At 46.0% G+C, this 20,692-nt stretch overlaps 1 protein-coding gene across 1 annotated transcript in view; it reads right to left on the bottom strand.

Moving 5' to 3' along the window:
* DHX40 (DEAH-box helicase 40) overlaps positions 1-20,692 on the bottom strand; it is a 158,412-nt gene that overhangs the window by 89,281 nt on the left and 48,439 nt on the right. Inside the window, exon 8 of the mRNA XM_075336224.1 lies at positions 15,966-16,065. Coding sequence (XP_075192339.1) covers positions 15,966-16,065 — 100 coding nt within the window. The remainder of the gene's footprint in view (positions 1-15,965; positions 16,066-20,692) is intronic.

Below are 20,692 nucleotides of genomic sequence, written 5' to 3'. Positions count from 1 at the left end.
AGCCGACAATTCAATACTCATTGTTTTGCCCTCCCACGGGCGCATGTAATTGGTTGCAGCTAAACGCCCTCCCCCCACCCTGAGTGGCAGTGTGTCAGCTGACTGGAACCAATCACAGGCGCCAGGATGGCCAGTGGGCGGGAAAAGCAGTGCAAGTGTCTGTGGGTCAGTATCGTGGTAAAAAATAAACAATCGGCAGCACAGATATAGCCCACGGCTGCAGCTCCAGCTGTCTGGCTGTATCTGTGTTGTGTATCCAGTCACATGTGCGAGGCTTTGCCGGGTGATGCCATGGCAGACTCTCGCGAGTCCCTGGCAAGTGTGATTCCGGTCTAAGAGAAACCGCATGCAGCTTTTTTTTTAATTTAAATAAATAAATAAATAATTAAAAAAAACGACGTGCGGTTCCCCGTAATTTTCATCCCCAGCCAAGCTAACGCTGACTGGGGGCTGGTATTCCAGCCCGCAGCCGCCCGGTATTGCTGCATCTATTAGATGTGACAATCCCGGTGAGATATAGGCTCTTCCTGGTGGCGTGATGTGGTGCCAATCGGGGTAATGAGAGGTTAAGAGAAGCGCACAGCTGCTACTAAACCCTAGGTTTGTGATGGCACAGGCGTCTATCAGATACCTGCATCACAAACCTGTAAATGAATGTAAATTATTATTATTATTGTTTATTTATAGAGCACCATTGATTACATGGTGCTGTACATGAGGGGGTTACATACAGAATACATATACAAGTTACAATAGACAGACTGGTACAGAGGGAAGAGGGCCCTGCCCTTGCGGGCTTACATCCTAAAGGATTTTGGGGAGGAGACAGTAGGTGGGGTGTAGGTGGGGCGGCAGCTCCGCACGGTGGTGGGGCGGCAGCTCCGCCCGGTGGTGGGGCGGCAGCTCCGCACGGTGGTGGGGCGGCAGCTCCGCACGGTGGTGGGGCGGCAGCTCCGCACGGTGGTGGGGCGGCAGCTCCGCACGGTGGTGGGGCGGCAGCTCCGCACGGTGGTGGGGCGGCAGCACCGCACGGTGGTGGGGCGGCAGCACCGCACGGTGGTGGGGCGGCAGACACAGAATAAACACAGACACAGGAAAATCTTTTATTTGGAATAAAATACAAAACACCCCCTCCTTCACCACTTCATTAACCCCCAACACAGCCCTCCAGGTCCGACGTAATCCACAGGAGGTTTCACGCCGCTTCAGCTCTGCTACATCTGAATATCACAGAGAGAGGCCATAGAGCACGACCGCTCTCTGTGAGCTCCAGAGAATGAATGCGCTGCACAATGAGCAGTGACATCACTCAGGTCATTTGCGGTCACAGCTTCAGGTTCCCACGGTCCTTCATCTGTGATCGCAGGCAACCTGACCTCAGGTGAAGGTCTCTGAGTTCACAGACCTGCATCTCCTAGCAGAAAAAATATTTTTTTTTCGCCAAGAGATGCAGATTTTGTGGTGAAATTTTTACACCATATTCCTGCATCCAATCTACACCTCCTGGCAAAAAAAACAACGCGGCAATTCGACGCATTTTTTGCTGCGTTTTTTTTTGCCAGGAGGTACACATTTGGTGCTGAAATCGTCTGCATTGGAGTTCAGCACCAATTTTCGACCTGCTGTCAATTTTTTTTATTTTTTTTTCATTTTTGGGCCAAGGGATGCAAATTTGGTGATGAAATTTTTACACCATATTCCTGCATCAAATCTACACCTCCTGGTAAAAAAAATGCGGTGTTTTCCCGCTTTTTTCTCTGCGATTTCTGCTGCTGTTTTTTGCCAGGAGGTGCACATTTAGTGCCGAAATCGTCTGCACCAGATTTCAGCACCAAATTTCCACCTGCAGTTAGATTTTTTTTTTTTATTTCATTTTTGGGCCAAGGGATGCAAATTTGGTGCTGAAATGTTTACACCATATTCCTGCATCCAATCTACGCCTCCTGTCAAAAAAAACGTGGTGTTTTGCCACATTTTTTTGCTGCGTTTTTTTACTGTGGTTTTTTTCCGAGATTTTTTTTTCCAGGAGGTGCACATTTGGTGCTGAAATCGTCTGCACCAGACTTCAGCACCAAATTTGCATTTTTTTTTTACTAGGAGGTGTAGATTGGGTGCCGGAATATGGTGTAAAAATGTAATAATCACCAAATTTAAATCCCTTGGTCTAAAAATTAACAAGAAACAAAAAATGTTTAGACGCTGTTTTTGTGCCCGAGCCCTGTGCTTATCTTGTCTGTGTAACAAAAGAGGAACCGCATACGGCTTTTCTTTTGTTAAATAATTTAAACAAAAAAAAAAAAGACGTGCGGTCCCCCCCAATTTTCATCCCCAGCCATGATAAAGCCGGTTGGGGGCTGGTATATTCTCAGCCCGCAGCTGCCCAGTATTGCCGCATCTATTATATGTGACATTCCCGGTGCAATACCGGCCTTTCCTGTTGCCTGGTGTGGTGCCAATCAGGGTAATAGCAGGGCTTAATAACAGCACACAGCTGCTACTAAACCCTAGGTTTGTGATGGCACAGGCATCTATCAGATACCTGCATCACAACCTGTAAGTGAATGTAAATAAACACAGACACAGAGAAAAGTAGATTTTGGGTACTCACCGTAAAATCTCTTTCTTGGAGCCTTCATTGGGGGACACAGGAAACCATGGGTGTATGCTGCTGGGACTAGGAGGTGACACTATGCAAATAAAAAAGTTGACTCCTCCCACGTAGTATACACCCACTGACTGGAGCTGAGGAGATCAGTTTGTGTAAAAGCAGTACGAGGAGAAGCTTGAAAACTAGCACATTCCGGATCCATTAAAGTCTTAGAAAAGGGCGGGTGCTGTGTCCCCCAATGAAGGCTCCAAGAAAGAGATTTTACGGTGAGTACCCAAAATCTACTTTTCTTTATCGCTTCATTGGGGGACACAGGAAACCATGGGACGTCCTAAAGCAGTCCCCAAGGGTGGGAAGAGAAAAAACCCGAAAACAGGGTTAGGAGAGACCAGATTACTTGACCGGAACCTGGACCTAGACCCCGAAAGGAACTCCTACCCGGCCGAAGTACAGGAGAGCAGTTAGAGTACTTAGGGAACACTAAGAACTAGTGTAAAATGCATGGGTAATAGGATGATCAGGGAGAAACTGTATCCTCTGAGGCCTGTACGTAAGAAGCTAAGGAACTAAGGCGACAGACAGGGATAGGTCAGGCTAAGAAGAAAAGGCCCGACAGGCCCTGGAACTACGTTTGAGAGAGGAAGAATGAGCGAAGGACTGGGGCACCTGGTAGAGGTAGGTGCCAGGTAAGCGGAGGCCAAAGGAACCTTGGCCCATTATTGCCGCAGGATGACTAAACAGAAAACCGACCACCTAAGAGGGAGCAAGGGATTCGAGACAGTTGAGAAAAGTGGAAGGGGATTCCGCCATAGGGGGACCTGACCTGTTGATTCCACAGCACCTGAGAGAAGTGATCTTACTCCAGTGGAAGAAACAGCCTGCAGGCGGAAAAAATAATATGGGAAATAGTTCCCCTGTGTATGTAAGTGGTCAAGAGAACCTGTGAGGTTCGGAGAAAAATGACAAGGTTAAGGAACCAAGGAATTCCAAGAACCAAATCTCACTACGACGTCAAGGGAGTCCTAGCATCTATAATGATGTGACTGGGAAACTCGAACCCTGGAATCGGGTACTGGGTGACCATTGCGGTGAATTATGGGAAGGAGAACCTCCATGGGAGAGGGCTCCTGTGAATGACAAAAGGCACAAGACCTGTGGAAGAAGGAAGAACCCTTTCGAGGGGGGCTCCGAGAAAGGGGTCGGACTATGTCGTCGGCTGAAGCGCTAGCCGACCAGGGGAGTGACGCCTATCCCTGGAAGGTGGCAAGGAAGATGTGACGGAAGAATGAATGAAAAATTCTTCTTATTATTATAGAACGCGTCATCACGTCACAACAAGGAGTGACGACGAATGGAAGGAAATGAGTGAGAATATGAGAGTATAAATGGTTGGGCAGGAACTTGCAGGAATGCACAAGCGTCTGAGACCAAGCCGTGGCGAGTGTTCGCGGAATTTGGTATGTCAGGTGCATCGGAGAGAACTAGCATATCCCCAAGAGCCAACCCAAATGACTACGATAGGGGGGAAAACAGAGGGAGACCCGGGGCAGGGGAAAAGAAGACCCCTCTTGGCCTGAAAAGGAAGCAGGTCATGTCTAGGTGTTAACCGAGATTGGCAGATCAGGCGTGGACCAGTCGCTGTAGTGTTGAGTATTCGGGTGGAAACACCCAGTGGTCTGAGCATTCAGGGCTCCCTGAAGAATTCTGCTGTGGAAAGTAGACAGACAGTTATATGAAACCTTACAGCTTGTCCGGAAAAGTGGGCCCAAGGACTGGGCAGTCAGGATACTAGAAGTCCCTTGGTGAAGCTGGTCCTCCGTGGAATCAATACTGGTTAGACGATCCTGTGTCTGGTTCTTAACTTCACCTGTTGACCGTGAAGGGAATAAGGAAATCTGATCTCTATCTGAAAGAGAGAAAATGTAAGTAACGATATATGGTTTTAAACCTTTACAGTGCCTGGTCGGAACCCTAGTTGGGGGGTGCGGCCAAGGCAGTTCTAGACCAAGGAATAGGCAGATACCAGAATTACCACGAACCATCCGGGGACGGTGGTAGGAAGTAGAACAGACAATCTACTGGTTAGTAGACAGAGCTGCATCTTGCTTACCTCATTTGAAGACCCAAATGACTGCTGCTTCAAGAAGCGATGCAGCCAGTGTACGGTCAAGAGAGGAAAAACCTTACCATGTGGCTACCTAAGAGGAATGGTGCGAGGTCAGAGAGGGTCCCAGGCCACTGGGAGGCGACCAAATGAGAGCTGCTGCTGCTGTGCTGCGTCAAAGGGTCCGTGGTTGCTGCAGGGAGTGAATCACACGACCCTCCAGTTAGAAGGTCGCGTGTTGCCTTACCTCAATATCACGTTACCCGTATGGTGCGAGGTAGGAAAAGTCTGCAGATCGCTTGAAGAGAGAACTGGCCAGGGTATCCTGGCTTACTTTCAGGTTACCTGAATGAGTAGTCTGAAGCAGGAGAAAACTCACTGGTCACTGGGAAGCGACCTGATGACAGTTGCTGCCGTACCATGTTAGGGATCCCTGGAGGCCGCAGTCCTCGCGTCAGTCGAAGAAGGAGGAGATACCCGAGCCGCCAGGTGAGGTAGCACGTTTGACTCGCTGGGTCGTAAGCGGGCAACCCCTACCTGTTACGGTATCCAGCATCTGGTCTAGAGAACGCTGGCCTCTTGGATAGCGGACCGGATCATCGACCTTGAATACTGGCACTGAATGCGACAGTTGCTGCCGTACCTGAGACCACAGTCCTCGTCTCCGTCAAAGATGAAGGAGATACCTGACCCGCCAGGTGAGGTATTATGTTTGACTTGCTGGGTAGTGAGCAGGGCAACACATACCTGTTATGGTACCCAGCTTCTGGTCAGGAGAAACGCTAGTCCCTTGGATAGTGGGCAGGATCAGTGATCTTGAATCCTGGCACTGAATGCGACAGCTGCTGGCGGGCCGCCTCATGGGGCAGTGGTGGATGGAGCTCTCGCCTAAGTCGAAGATGAGCGGAAGGCTGAACAGGGCACTCAAGCCTGTTGCAGTATCCGGCTTCTGGTGCTAATAAGTGCTGGCCCATAGGTAAGAGGGCAGGTTCCCCAAATCACTCACTCTGTAGTAGACAGGGGGATATAGAAATGCTGCACACAACATATATAGAGTGTACATCTTAGGAATACTAGCACACCGGATGGTGGATAGGTGGATAGAGAAAACACTGGATAGTGGATACTGGCACCCTGGGAGATGGGCCGACATATAGAGACACTGGTACACAGGTAAGTGGACAGGTCTATGGGACCCTCAATCAGAATGGCGGACGGGTTGGTAGAAAAAAACCCTTTAGCACATTGAAACTGACAGGTGCACATAGAGACCTGAGCCCCTGAACAGTGGGAAGGTTCACACAACGCTGTTACCGTGGAGTAGACAGGTGCGTATAGAAACCCTGTTACACTGAGTAATGTAAGGGCTTGTGAAAACCCTGATACGCCAAAGCAAACAAATGTATGTGGAAACGCTGGCCCACGGAACAGCGGGCAGGATCCCCAAAGCACCTGGGTAATGGAACATCAGGATTGACGCAGACAGTGGCACACTGGGAAGTGAACAGGTACAGGGGGGCGTTGGCACACAGTAGCAGGTCAGTGCCAAGAGGCACGCTGGTCCGCTGGATAGTGGACAGTAGGAGACTAGCACACCGATGAAGACTAGTACATAAAGAAACACAGGCACGCTGGTGTCACTTGTGCACAGGTGGAAACTGTGCACTATAACCGTCAGGTGGCACGCAGAGACACTGACACGTGGGACAGAGGACAGATACATGAATAAACAGGGCGTAAGCATGGGATACACTGGAAAGAAACTGACCGGTTCATGGAGACACTGGAACGATCACGGAAGGCCAAGTCATGGACCGCCGTGTAACAACGTGTGTAGCGAGATGTGAACTTCTGATTGCTGGGTAGAGCGCTATAATCTATCCGTAACCTGACGGATAACCGGGAGTAAGGACAAAAGCCTGGGGAAGATTTAGAATGCTGTAGAGACGTCCATAATTTGTGCCACAGGCGCATAATACCGCTGGACACCTAGGATTAGTAATTAGTGCTATAGGCGGTAAAAATCTTGGAGACAGAATGGCAAAATAACAATGAACACCCAGAAATCAGAAGCACATCTGGGCTAGGAGGATGTGTGTACAACACAGACAGAAGACAATAAAATTGTATGACATACGGCTGCTTCACAAGGCGGTATCCTAGTGAAAAGGCCTGTTCCCTCACCAACAGGACTGTAGTTCAGGTAGAACAGTACTCTGGAGAATGAGCCCTGAGGGGGGTTAGGGGCCTGTTGGAGGACTCATATGTAGCGCACTGAATGCTGCGAGAACGCTGACGGACCCCGGGGTCAGGGGAGCAGTGGCCTAATCGCTGCTAGTGGGGAGCGCAGGGTCCAGCACTGCCTGCGGGGAGGACCTGCGGCGGTGACGGTACCGACGGCCTGGAGGGGCGCAGCGGTGCTAGGAACGCTTACCCGGCCGGAGAAGCGGGCCTGGCGGCGGCGCGAGCAGCGCTCACCCGGGCGGAAGCACGGGTGCGGCAGCTGCAGAGTTAACCTACCCGGGCGGAGGATGTCAGATTTCGCGGCGGCGGCAGCGCAGCTTACCCGGTGGGGAGGGCCGGAGCAGGAGCAGGGATGACATGCGCCGAGGGTTGGCGCCCGGAAATGACGTCAGACGCCGGAGGAGGACTGAGGCCGCGCGAAGGGAAAGGAGGCGGGAGATTTGAAAAACCCCGCGCGCGCGGACAGAATACCGGCTGGGGACGCGGGCTGGAGGGCGCGCAGATACTGATGGGACCGCAGAGCCAGGGGCTAAATCTTGAAGGTAGTCCGCCGGAGAGGGACGCCGTGCCTCAATGGAGCTGCGGGCCGCAATGGGGCCGGGGGTTAAAGTTTAACGACAGGCCGCCGGGGGATGGGCCGCCGGGGGGAGGGGGGAGAACGCCGGGTAGTGGACGCCACGGCAGGGGGGCCGATCGGAGGGACGCAGAGAGGCCGCACTACAGGAGCTACGGGTGGCCTGGGGTGAGGCGCTAAGGGAGATATGGGACCCCCTGACCCAAATGGCGAGGGGGCTGCGGGGATTATATAGACGGGATCCCTCCCCCTCATAACCCGGGACGGGGGAGTGCATAGTACTTACCCTGAGGTCCCGGCTTGTCCTGATCCTGGATGCGTCCTGGAAGGCAAGGGAAGACATCTCGACGGTCGTCCCGGGGATAGGGAAGACCGGAAGGGTACCTCTCCATCCTAGGTACTGTCTTCGTCTTCCTACCCCACAATCAGGCTCGGGAGCGAGAGAGTCTTTGGGGAGAGGGGCAAGGACCATCCGCCTGTCCCTCTGTGCGGATGCCCCCCAAACCGCTTGGAAGTGTTAGGGGGGTAGGGTCCTGCCAGACAGACACGGAAGACAACGGAAGTGGCGGACGGACCCCACTTCTGTGCGACCGGTCTCTATGTGGGAGAGCAGGGTGAGCGATTACACCCTGTCGCCCGATGAGCTGTGTCTGAAAAACAAAGGGAAAATATTAATAAAACACAACAATACAAACCTGAAGGGCTGAGAGCAGCCCCTGCGTGTCCAACCTCCTCGGACACTAAGCAAAAACTGATCTCCTCAGCTCCAGTCAGTGGGTGTATACTACGTGGGAGGAGTCAACTTTTTTATTTGCATAGTGTCACCTCCTAGTCCCAGCAGCATACACCCATGGTTTCCTGTGTCCCCCAATGAAGCGATAAAGAAAAATCCTTTATTTGAAATAAAGTACAAAACGCACCCTCCTTCACCTCTTCATTAACCCCCAACACAGCCCTCCACCTCCGGCGTAATCCACAGGAGGCCCCACGACGACACATCCAGCTCTGCTACATCTCAGCCATAAAAAGACTGCCAGCTCTGAGTGTACCCTGAGCCACAATAAGCGATGACTGCAGCAGAGACTGTCACAGGCTGGGGGCGCGTCAGCCTGTAACCAAACACAGATGAGAGGATGGCCGGTGGGAGGGGAAAACAAAGAATGCTGTGTGATTGCAAGCACAGTACAGGAAGTGAATGCGCGACCCGGAAGCAGTGTGCCGCCATGACACCGAGTCTCGGTAAGTATGAAACTGACGCTTACTTGTTGTTTTGTTTATTTTTACTTTATTTGCCGAATCCGGATCGTGCACCCGGAATCCCGGGTCCGGATAAGGCACCTAGATGTCATTGAAACCGCGCAGATCCGGACTTTTATAGTCCGGATCCGCTCAGCCCTAGTGATGGGCAGTATTGGTTTTGTGCCAAACATAACTTTTGGAATTATTGTCAAAAAGTTTAGTCTTGGTCTCACCAGAACAGAACACATTTTCCCACATGCTTTTGGCAGACAATGTAGGTTTTGGCAAAATATAGCTAGGCTTCAATGTTTTTCCTTGCAAGAAAAGGGTTTCGTTTTGCAACTGTACTCCATATGCCAGGCACATGAAGAATATGGGAGACATTTGTCACATGTAGTAGACAACTGGTACTTGCCAGAAATTCCTGCAACTCCTTAACCCCTTCACGACCATGGACGGATCTTTCCGTCATGGATCGTGTCCCGGTAAGCCCCGCCCCCTGCCGCTGGGCAGGTGGCGTGGATCGGCACACATATCAGCTGTTTTCAACAGCTGACATGTGTGCCTACATGTTCCGAGTGGAATCGCATTCCACCCGGAACATTAACCCCTTAGATCTCGCTGCCAAAGTCTGGCAGCGAGATCTATATGCGCGCGGCCATGTTTTCTACTTACCGCCCCCTCCGGACGTCACGTGAGTGATCACGTGACGTTCGGTGGTTGCCATCGTAGCACAGGGTCATGTGATGACACCTGCTGCTAAGAAGTTTCACTTCCCTTTTTCCTCGGCACGGAGCAGAGGAAAAAAGAAAGGGACTATTTCTGCTGTTTACAGCAGTATAGCTGTGATCAGCAGATAGCGATCAGCAATCGGATTGCTGATCGCTATAGCCCCCTAGGGGGACTAGTAAAGTAAAATAAAAAAAGTAAAAAAAAAAGTTTTAAAAAAATTAAAAAAAAAAACAAAAAACCTAAAAGTTCAAATCACCCCCCTTTCCCCCCATTGAAAATTAAAGGGTTAAAAAAAAAATAAATATACACATATTTGGTATCGCCGCGTTCAGAAATGCCCGCTCTATCAAAATATAAAATCAATTAATCTGATTGGTAAACGGCGTAGTGGCAAAAAAATTCCAAACGCCAAAATTACGTTTTTTGGTCGCCGCAAGTTTTACGCAAAATGCAATAACAGGCGATCAAAACGTAGCATCTGCGCAAAAATGCTACCATTAGAAACATCAGCTCGAGACGCAAAAAATAAGCCATCACTGAGCCATAGATCCCAAAAAATAAGAACGCTACGTGTTTCGGAAAATGGCGCAAAACGTGCGCCACTTTTATTGGACAAGCTTGTGAATTTTTTTAACCCCTTAGATACAAGTAAACCTATACATGTTTGGTGTCTACAAACTCGCACCGACCTCAGGCATCATACCCACCAGTTTTACCATATAGTGGACACCGTGAATAAAAGATCCCAAAAACTATTGTGCCATCACACTTTTTTTGCAATTTTTCCACACTTGGAATTTTTTTGCTGCTTTCCAGTACACCATATGGTAAAACTTATGGTTTCATTTAAAAGTACAACTTGTCCCGCAAAAAACAAGCCCTAATATGGCAAGATTGACGGAAAAATAAAAAAGTTACGGCTCTCGGAAGAAGGGGAGCAAAAAACAAAAACGCAAAAACGGAAAGTGCCCCGGGGCTGAAGCGGTTAATGTTGCTGTAGGTCTTTTGGCAGCCTCCCGCACAAATTTCCTTTTTGTTGTTTTATCATTTTTTTATGGATGTCCTGTCCCGTCCTTGGTAATGTCTTGTTGTGCCAAATTTAAGCCACTTATTGATGACTTTCTTCACAATGTTCTATGGTATATCTATTGCCTTGGAAAAAAATTTGTATCCTTCGCCTCACTGATAACTTTCAACAATGAGATCCCTGTGTTGACAGCAACCAGGCCATGGCTTTTGCTGTAAAATGCAACTAAGAAAATATTAGAAAAATTCTACTAGAACAGCTAACCGTTATACACAGTTAATCAGAATCCCTTTAAAATGATGGTAACTGTGCACAGACTACTATTTAACATGTGTTTAGATGTAATTGGCCAATTTTGAACAAAAGCACATCCCCAATTATAAGAGGGTGTTCACACTTATACAATTATATTATTTTAGTTATTCTTATTTCCCCCCTTAAAATTATTTCAGGTTTTCAATGGACTTGCACAGATTATAGGTGACAAAAAAGAGAAAAATTCTTCTTTTTTGGTAAAAAATTTTTACATAACAAAAACCTAGCGTTTTAATAGGGGTGTGACGACTTTCAATGTCCACTTTATAAATGTGTTGGGTTTTTTTAAACCAGTAGAGAGCAATTTCCTTGGGCTTAGTTAACCCATTGTCATTGTATACATTTAACGTGCTCACACCTACTTCTCCCAAATTCCCCACATATGAATGCTTGGAGTACAAACATTTTTAATTAGGAGAGCAATAGATTGAGCATGTGAATCCAAAGGGACCAAATGATTTTGTCATTCTGGAACTAAGTTGGTGGGCTGCGTTTTTGTTGAAAAAACCGCAGGTAAAATGTATGCAAAACACACCAATTTGATAGCATGCGGTTTTCCTTGCGTTTTTGATGCCCTCATTGATTTCAATGAGTGACAAAATGTTGAGAAAAACACAAGAAAGAATGAATATGCTGCTTCTTTTTTGTCACAAACTTCTGAAAAAAAACAAAATGCTGACAAATAAACTGCAATGTGCTCATAGCAAATCTGACTTCTCATAGACTTTGCTGGGAAGTCAAATCTCAGAACATTCTGACAAAATTGCAACAAAAAACGCAGCAAAAACGCAGCGCGCGCATATAGTCTTAGTGGTTGGGTGAGGCCATTTATTGTCAAACTACTGTGTTTTCTCTTTTTAAGGCTGGTTTCACATCTGCGTTGTTTCAACGCAAACGGACTCTGTCACTAATGTTTACAGTTCATTTATTTACAGTGGAAGAGCGACAGCATGACTCATGCACTACCCGCATGTGTCCACATGGTGTCGCGCTTACACTGTAAATAAATGAACTGTAATACAGTAGTGACGGATTCCGTTTGCGTCAAAATAGCGCAAGTGTGAGTGGGGCCTAAGTCATAATGACAGCTAAAAACATCCAAATGACCCTGATCAAAAGTTCACATACCCTGGTGATTTTGGCCTGATAACATGCACAGAAGTTGACACAAATGGGTTTGAATGGCTAATAAAGGTAACATCCTCAGCTGTGACTTGTTTGCTTGTAATCAGTGTGTGTGCATAAAAGCTGAGTGAGTTTCTGGTTCTGGGATCCAGACAGACTCTTGCAGCTTTCATCCAGCCACTGACATTTCTGGATTGTGAGTCATGGGGAAAGCAAAAGAAATGACAACGGATCTATAGGAAAAGATAATTGAACTGTATAAAACAGGAAAGAAATACAAAAAGATATCCAAGGAATTGATAATGCCAGTCAGCAATGTTCAAACTGTGATTGACAAATGGAAAGTCAGGGGCTCTGTAAAAACCAAACCACGATCAGGTACACCAACAAAAATTTCGGCCACAACTGCCAGGAAAAATGTTTGGGATGCAAAGAAAAACCTACAGATAACATCAGCTGAAATACAGGACTCACTGAAAACTAGCGGTGTGGCTGTTTCAAGATGCACAATAAGGAGGCACTTAAAGAAAAATGGGCTGCATGGTCAAGTCGCCAGAAGAAAGCCATTACAGTGCAAATTTCACAAAGTATCTCACCTACAATACGCCAAAACAGCACAGAGACAAGCCTCCAAACTTCTGAAGCAAGGTAGTTTGGAGTGATGAGACCAAAATTGAACTTTTTGGTCAATACCATAAACGTTACATTTGGAGAGGTGTCAACAAGGTGTATGATGAAAGGAACACCATTCCTACTGTAAAGCACAGAGGTGGATCGCTGATGATGTGGGGATGTGTAAGATACAAAGGCACAGGAAACTTGGTCAAAGTTGAAGGAAAGATGAATGCAGCACCTTAACGGCAAATACTGGAGGCAAATTTGCACTCATCAGCACAGAAGCTGCGCATGGGACGTACTTGGACGTTCTAACATGACAACGATCCAAAACACAAGGCCAAGTCAACATGTCATTGGCTACAGCAGAACAAAGTGAAGTGGCCATCTCAGTTCCCTGACCTCAATATCACTGAGCCACTCTGGGGAGAATTCAAGCGCACAGTTCCTGCAAGAAAGCCCAGGATTTTACAAGAATGGATGCTCTTTACCAAGAAGAATGGGCAGCTTTACCATCTGAGAAAATAAAGAGCCTCATCCACAACTACCACAAAAGAGTTCAAGCTGTCATTAATGTTAGAGGGGGCAATACACTGTATTAAGAACTGGGGTATGTGAACTTTTGATCAGGGTCACGTGGAAGTTTTTGGTTGTCATTATGATTTAAAAAGAGAAAACACAGTAGTTTGACAATAAATGGTTTCACCCAAGCACTAACCATGAGTGGAAAAAAAAAATTGTGTTATCATTAATAGTCTCTGAAACAAGGCCGAGAAAGCAATAAATCTGCAGGGGTATGTAAACTTTTGAGCACAACTTGTGCATGGTAAATAATTAAAAAAAAAACAAAACACTGTGGAAATGCACTGTTTTTGCAATTTCACCGCATTTGAAATTGTTTTTCTCCATTTTGCAGTACAATATATGACAGAATGAATGGTGTCATTCAAAAGTACAACTCCCTCAAAAAGTTATATTGATGGAAAAAATAAAGATATCTTGTGGAAGTTGAGGAAAAAATGAAAACGAATAATGGAAAATTGTCCAGGGTGAAGGAGTTAAAGGGATGGTGCAATCACAAATTATTGATAATTAGAGATCATCAATATCACATGGTTAGGGGTCTGGAAATTCTATTGATCATCTGTTACAGGCTCCGGAAGCAGACAGATGTAGACATTGAATAGATATTCTCTGTGCGGCTCTATTCCATGTTGCAGCTACTGCACAACATACATTCAAGTTAATATTATATTCAGGTCAAGACATGTTGTTCTGCAGAACGTAGCAGTGGCCACGACACACTGAATAAAGTTAGGCTATGTGCGCTTGTTGCGTAGTTGCATGCAGTTACGCTGCGATCTGCACCGCAGCGTAACTGCATGCGTCCTGTGTCCCCAGCATAATGGGCTGCTGCCCGAAGCACGCATTCTAAGAAGTGACATGTCACTTCTTTCCTGCGCTCTGCATGCAGCCCCCGCTCTGTCTATGGGAGGGGCTGCACTCAGAGCGCATGGAATCGGCTTTTTTTTTTTTCATTACGGACTCTTTCTGCGGCGATTTGAAGCGCACGTGTGCTGTTCAAATCGCTGCAGAAATTTCTGCAGGGCAGAACGCAACGTGCGCACATAGCCTTACACAGTGCTACATCCGGCCACTGGAGCAACCGCCATCTCCTATCTCAGTAATGGGAAAGTCCTCACTCAATACAGAATTGAGAATTTTGATTTTGACTGATCAATTCTGGCAGAGATAAGATATATTAAAAAGCTATGTATCTCCATATGTATTATTGATGCAGGAAACAAAAATTAAAAACGATGGTTACACTTTAAATTCCTGCCAGGTAAGCACATGTCTCAATGTTGTTTTACTTTTAGCAATATCTTGTGCCTGGACAACCCTTTATTGCCTCCTTCACTCGTCTGCTTCCAGTATGTGTGGTATCCCTTTTTTTCATGGATCCCACATGTACCATTATAATCTATAGTGTTCTTCACTTGTCCGTGTTTTTACACATACACAGACCATGTGTCCATGCAAAACACACAGAGACATGTCCATGTTTATGGCAGCACATATGAAAAGGGATAATACAAGTCTACGGGTCAGTGAAAAGCACAAACAGCACGCAGATACGGTATGTCATCAGTGTGCCATAAGTGTGTGGTAGGTGTTTTAGCATTGCAAAGTATAGGAGAAGCTTTGTAATTTAATATATTTCTTAATCCATCTGTGAAAAACACTAATGTCACACTGTTGGTAAAAACTGACATACTGATGGCACATTGATTCAATATACTGATGACATTGGTACCATTTTTTTCACGTACGTGTTTAAACACATACGTGTGAAGGAGGCCTTAAAGGGGTAGTCTGAAAGCTGAAGAAATGTTCATATAAATTCCTATCTATTGTGGCAATCTAAACTACTGTCTGATAAGCTGCATTAAAAAATATCCTACTGTTTACCAACTTCTATTGTTTTTTATCTCTTATTCTTGTCTCATAACTCTTTGTTTGAGAAACCCTGTACATGCAGGGATACTCCAACAAAGCATCATCAGAGGGCAGAGGCTGCAGTCAATGCCACAGCCTGTGCTGCTCACTGAAAGGAAGAGTCAACATTGATGCTCATTTCAGGGACTGGTCTGTTCTCTGCTATGTCCCTGTGCTGTAAATGACAGAGCGCTCTGTGTTGCCGGTTCATACCAGTATAGCCGAAAACAGAGCAGAGCAATGTCAGAGAACCTGGCTGTGCTCTGAGTCCAGCACTGCCCCCCCTGCAAGTGACATCACTTCCCTGCTGCTCTGTTCCCGCCTCTACTGATCTGAGCTGGCAACACAGAGCTTGCTGTCATTGTGCACATTGCACAATGACAGAACGCAGGTACACAGCAAAGACCAGAACCAGCCGCTGAAACAAGAATCACTGATGATGCTTCATTTCAGTCCGGGGACATGGGCTGTGGCAGTGACCGCAGCCTCTGCTTCCTAATGACGCTTTGTTTGAGTATCCCAGGATGCACTTGGATTCTTAAATGAAGAGTCATCAGATCACAATTAGAAGGAACAAAATCAATAGTAGTTAGTTTAGAGAGGAAAGGATAGAGAATTTTTCATGCAGCCAGCCATATTAGAAATTAGTTTAGATTAGGGCAATAAATAAATAGGGATTTAGATGAAGATTTCTTCAACCTTTGGACCACCCTTTTAATATAATATCTATGGGAGATTTTACACAAGAAAAGAAAGCAGAGGACTCAATGTCATGTAGGTGCAATGGTACATCGGATGAAGCCAAGAAAATAAACAATTACTACACCAACAAGCACATACATAACAAAATTTGTAACAGCATACACAACTTGTAAACTTGTACCTAATGCCTTCAATTGTTACAGATGTTGCAGCAATGTTTGTGGCTACTACACACTTCCTGATGCCTTTTGGAGGTGGGAGAAAAATCCTTTTTTGCTGATCTGCAAAGTGACACAGGATAGAAAAACAGGAAATGTAGTTCAGAGCTTTACAACACAAATTCTATCACAATATCCCCTCTACATAAAACATTCATACTGTCTCAGATAGAAATAAACATTTCCCCTGCAGTTATAATTATACATTAATGTCCTGAAATCAATGTAGGCTTATAATGCTATACATTAAGTAACTCTATTAAAATATGGAAGCACACAACAAATCTGTATATCCAATTATACCTTATGTATGTGTACATCCGTAAACTTTGAAAACCAAATAAAACTATGGTGAAATACCCTTGGTCAATTAACTATTAACAACACAATTACTGAGACAGTTTCAACTTAAAATGAATCAACGTTTTTCCAAATAGCTGCCTGCAGAACCAGAACATTTTTCCTTAGGGAGTGTGAAGGACTCCCTAATGAATAGTTCTCATGGGATACTACAATTTTCACAAGTTTAAGAGGATGTGGGCCCAGCATATCAATCAAGAAGATCTTTGCAGGTCTTCTACTAGTTCTTAGAAACTTGGCACTCAAGATAAATGTGAATAGTGGTCTTTTATTGAAAAGATGCTGTAGGACCAGCACAAGCACAGACGTTTCGGTCAAAGAACCTCATCAGTGTGCATGCAGGGGGTCCTCAGAAGGTGCAGCAACTGGTGTAGTCAGGTATGACGCAGTGGACATAGACAGCGGTGGACATTGCGTCACACCTGACTACACCAGTTGCTACACCTTCTGAGGACCCCCTGCACGCACACTGATGAAGGTCTTTGAACGAAAAGTCTGTGCTTGTGCTGGTGTTACAACTTCTCAATAAAAGACCACTATTCACAAGTTTTTACATCTACTTGAGATGGTTTGGACCCTATTTGAGCACCACCCCAGAAGTGCCATGTGTATCAACTCACTACGTTCTACTAGTTCTTGTCTAGAAATATCCAACCATCTAAACAATAAAATTTGTATTCAAGACCTTCACAGTAATGATCAATCATAAATTAGAGGCATTTAAAAAATTGTAATGAAAGAAAAATTATATAAGTACAATGAAGGAAATAATTATTTGATCCCTTGCTGATTTTGTAAGTTTGCACACTGACAAAGAAATTAACAGTCTATAATTTTAAGGGTAGGTTTGCCAAACGATAGCCTCAAAATATTAATGATTTAGAGATGATCTGCAAAGAGTGGAGCAATATTCCTCCTGACATGTGCGCAACCCTCATCATCAACTACAAGAAACGTCTGACTGCTGTGCTGCCAGCAAGGGTTTTGCCACTAAGTATTAAGTCTTGTTTGCCAGAGGGATCAAATACTTATTTCTCTCTGCAAAATGCAAATACATTTATATAATTTATACAATGATTTTCTGGATTTTATTTTGGATATTCTATTTCTCACTGTTAAAATTAATGTATCCTTAAAATTATAGATTGTCCAGGTCTTTGTCAGTGGGCAAAGTTACAAAATCAGCAAGGGATCAAATAATTATTTCCTTCACTGTATATACACACACACACACACACACACACACACACACACACACACACACACACACACACACGCACACACACGCGCACACACACGCGCACACACACACACGCGCACACACACACGCGCACACACACACGCACACACACACGCGCACACACACACAAAATGAACCTCTAGACTACATTTTCCTGGAATATCTGTCCCTTAGCTCCCTGATTTGCACCCTCAATGCCGCAAACTCAAACGACAACCACCACTGCAAAACTACTGGATAAGTCACAGCCAAGTTTCTCCCTCCTATCACTCTTCCCAACCAAACTGTATGCACTGTATATACAGTAAAGAATATATTAAAATTTTTAACACTGACACAAATTGTGATTTGCTGCTTCAGATTTTACGGTGGATATTTATATTAACTCAAATAAACACAAGCAAATGTAAAAGATTTCCATTGAACTTCAGGCCTAGCCCAATATGACCTGCCTACATATATTCAGTGATTTTCTGGTTCTCTCAGAAGAAAGTGTTAATGAGCACCAGGCAGCTGATATCACTCACCTCCTACAATCTAGATTATTACAGCAGACTGGTTGCTTTAAAAGGGAGTTGGTGCTTGAAATCATTGTATTCTGTTAACCATGGTAAATTCCAAGAAAACATGTACAGTCACCATTGCTTTGCAACAAAAAAAGGACATTGCTGTTTATAGTACTGTCCCTAAGTCAATCATTTATCGGATCTTCAAGAACTTCAAAGAGAGGTTCAATTGCTAGGAAGTAGGCTTCGGCGCACCTAGGAACGTCCAGAAAATGCCAAGACTGTCTCTTAGGTCCCATTCACACATCAGTATTTTTGATAAGTATTTCATCAGTATTTGTAAGCCAAAACTAGGAGTCTCCTCAAAAAAAGAACAGGTTTCAATTATATTTTTTTTTCTGTAAGTTTCACTGCTTTAGCATACAAACACTGATGCAAAAATAATGACATATGAATGAGGCCTCAAGGATCAGTTACGGGAAATCAACAACAGTACAGAGCTTGCTCTGGAATAGCAGCAGGCCGATGTCAGAGCATCTACATACACAGTAAGGCAAAGGCTTTTGGAGGCTGCCCTGGTGTCAAGAAGGGCCACTTCTCTACAAGAAAAACATCAACGATAGACTGACATTCAGTAGGAAGTAAAGGGATTGAACTGCAGAGGACTGGGGACACTGCCATAACTATAAAATGGTATCTATAAATTATCCTCAAAGAGAAACTACTGACAAAGAACAAGGAGAAATATGGTGATTTACAATCCTTTCTCCAGCATGATGGCACACCATGTCACAAGGCAAAAGTTATAACTAAGTAGCTCACTGAACAAAACATTTACATTTTGGCTCAATGACCAGGAAACTCCCCAGATCTTAATTCCTATGAGAATCTCTAGACAATCCTCAAATAGCAGGTATAAAAAATAAAAACACACAGAAATTGTGATAAACTCCACCCACTGATTAAGAAAGAATGGGTTGGCATCATTCAAATTTGGATGTATACGAAATTATGCACTGACTCATGTGTTTGTTTTTTCTGAAATTTTGTGTACTTTGTACAAATGGGGGCGTAGTCCCTCCTTCTGAGCTAGACATTTAATTCTATAGCGCTTCCCATGGACAGGTGACTGGAGTTCAGGCCTTGTGCTTCTCTTTGACGCTGCAGTATTTTTGCCCCTTAGTTTACTTGCAGTTTTTTCACTGCGTATTTTTACGCTAACTTTTGTCTCTGTTTGGTGTCATCCTTTAATAAATCTGCTTTGTTTTTAAAACTTCCTGGTATTGACATTCTTAGGTGCGGACTACACGCGTTTTTGATGCTATAAGCTGGGTAGACACCCTAAAAAAACGAATGTGTGTTTTTTATCTGTGAATTTTCTGCATCTAATGTGAGTCTATGGGGAAGTTCCGCACACTGTAAAAAAGAAGCACAGTGGACATAACATTTCCACTAATCCCATCCACTTTCTGTATACTGTAAAACGCTGCGTTTTTGCAGCAGAGGAAATATGCAGAGTAAAAAAAAAGTGATAAAAACTCATCTTGGGCACATACCCTTACTCAGTATTTGCCAGGGATTACAGGGTATGCCACCATGACATCACCCTTCAGACTGAGCTGAGCCCTGCTTCCAGCATGTCGAGCTGTGCTGCGCTGCAAGGCGCTGTTCAATATATGCGGATTATACCCCGTAGTAATATTGGGGATAAAGTATTATGATGCCCATAGGGACTTTGACTTTAGAACTCTTGACTATTGGACAGACTAGGGCAGTGATGGCAAACCTATGGCACGCGTGCCACCAGGGGCACGCAGAGCCCATTCTGCTGGCTCGCGTGCTGTTGCCTGATCCTGCCGCTTTGATCTGCTGGTGCAGTCGCGCCAGCCAATCAAAGCTGTGTTGGAGCGGAGGAGACATTTCTCCTCGCTCTGACACTCTTCCTCTCCCAGGCTGCAGGTGTGTTGCCTAGGAGACAGAGGAGTGTCAGTGAGCGGCGCCGGCGTAATGACGTCTTCTGGCCCCACGGGAAGTGAGGACCCAGCGGCGCGCAGCGGGGGAGCGTGTGCAGGAAGGTGAATTATGTGTTGCTTTTTTTTTTTTTTTTTTTTTTTTTTTTTATAACTCGTGTGCGGCTGTGCCAAGGTGGGGATGGGGGGCCAGTAACAGCGCCAGCATGGGGTGGGGGATCGCACATGCCAGCATGGGGTGGGGGAACGCACATGTCAGCATGGGGTGGGGGTGGGGGAACGCACCTGCCAGCATGGGGTGGGGGTGGGGGAACGCACCTGCCAGCATGGGGTGGGGGTGGGGGAACGCACATGCCAGCATGGGGTGGGGGTGGGAGAACGCACATGCCAGCATGGGGTGGGGGAACGCATATGCCAGCATGGGGTGGGGATGGGGGAACGCACATGCCAGCATGGGGTGGGGGTGGGGGAACGCACATGCCAGCATGGGGTGGGGGTGGGAGAACGCACATGCCAGCATGGGGTGGGGGTGGGGGAACGCACATGCCAGCATGGGGTGGGGGAACGCACGTCAGCATGGGGTGGGGGTGGGGGAACGCACCTGCCAGCATGGG

This window comes from Anomaloglossus baeobatrachus, chromosome 2 (assembly GCF_048569485.1).
Source record: "Anomaloglossus baeobatrachus isolate aAnoBae1 chromosome 2, aAnoBae1.hap1, whole genome shotgun sequence".
In the NCBI taxonomy this organism is placed as follows: domain Eukaryota; kingdom Metazoa; phylum Chordata; class Amphibia; order Anura; family Aromobatidae; genus Anomaloglossus; species Anomaloglossus baeobatrachus.
Note: the sequence above shows the minus strand (reverse complement) of the source record. Positions and strands in the feature narration are given on the sequence as shown.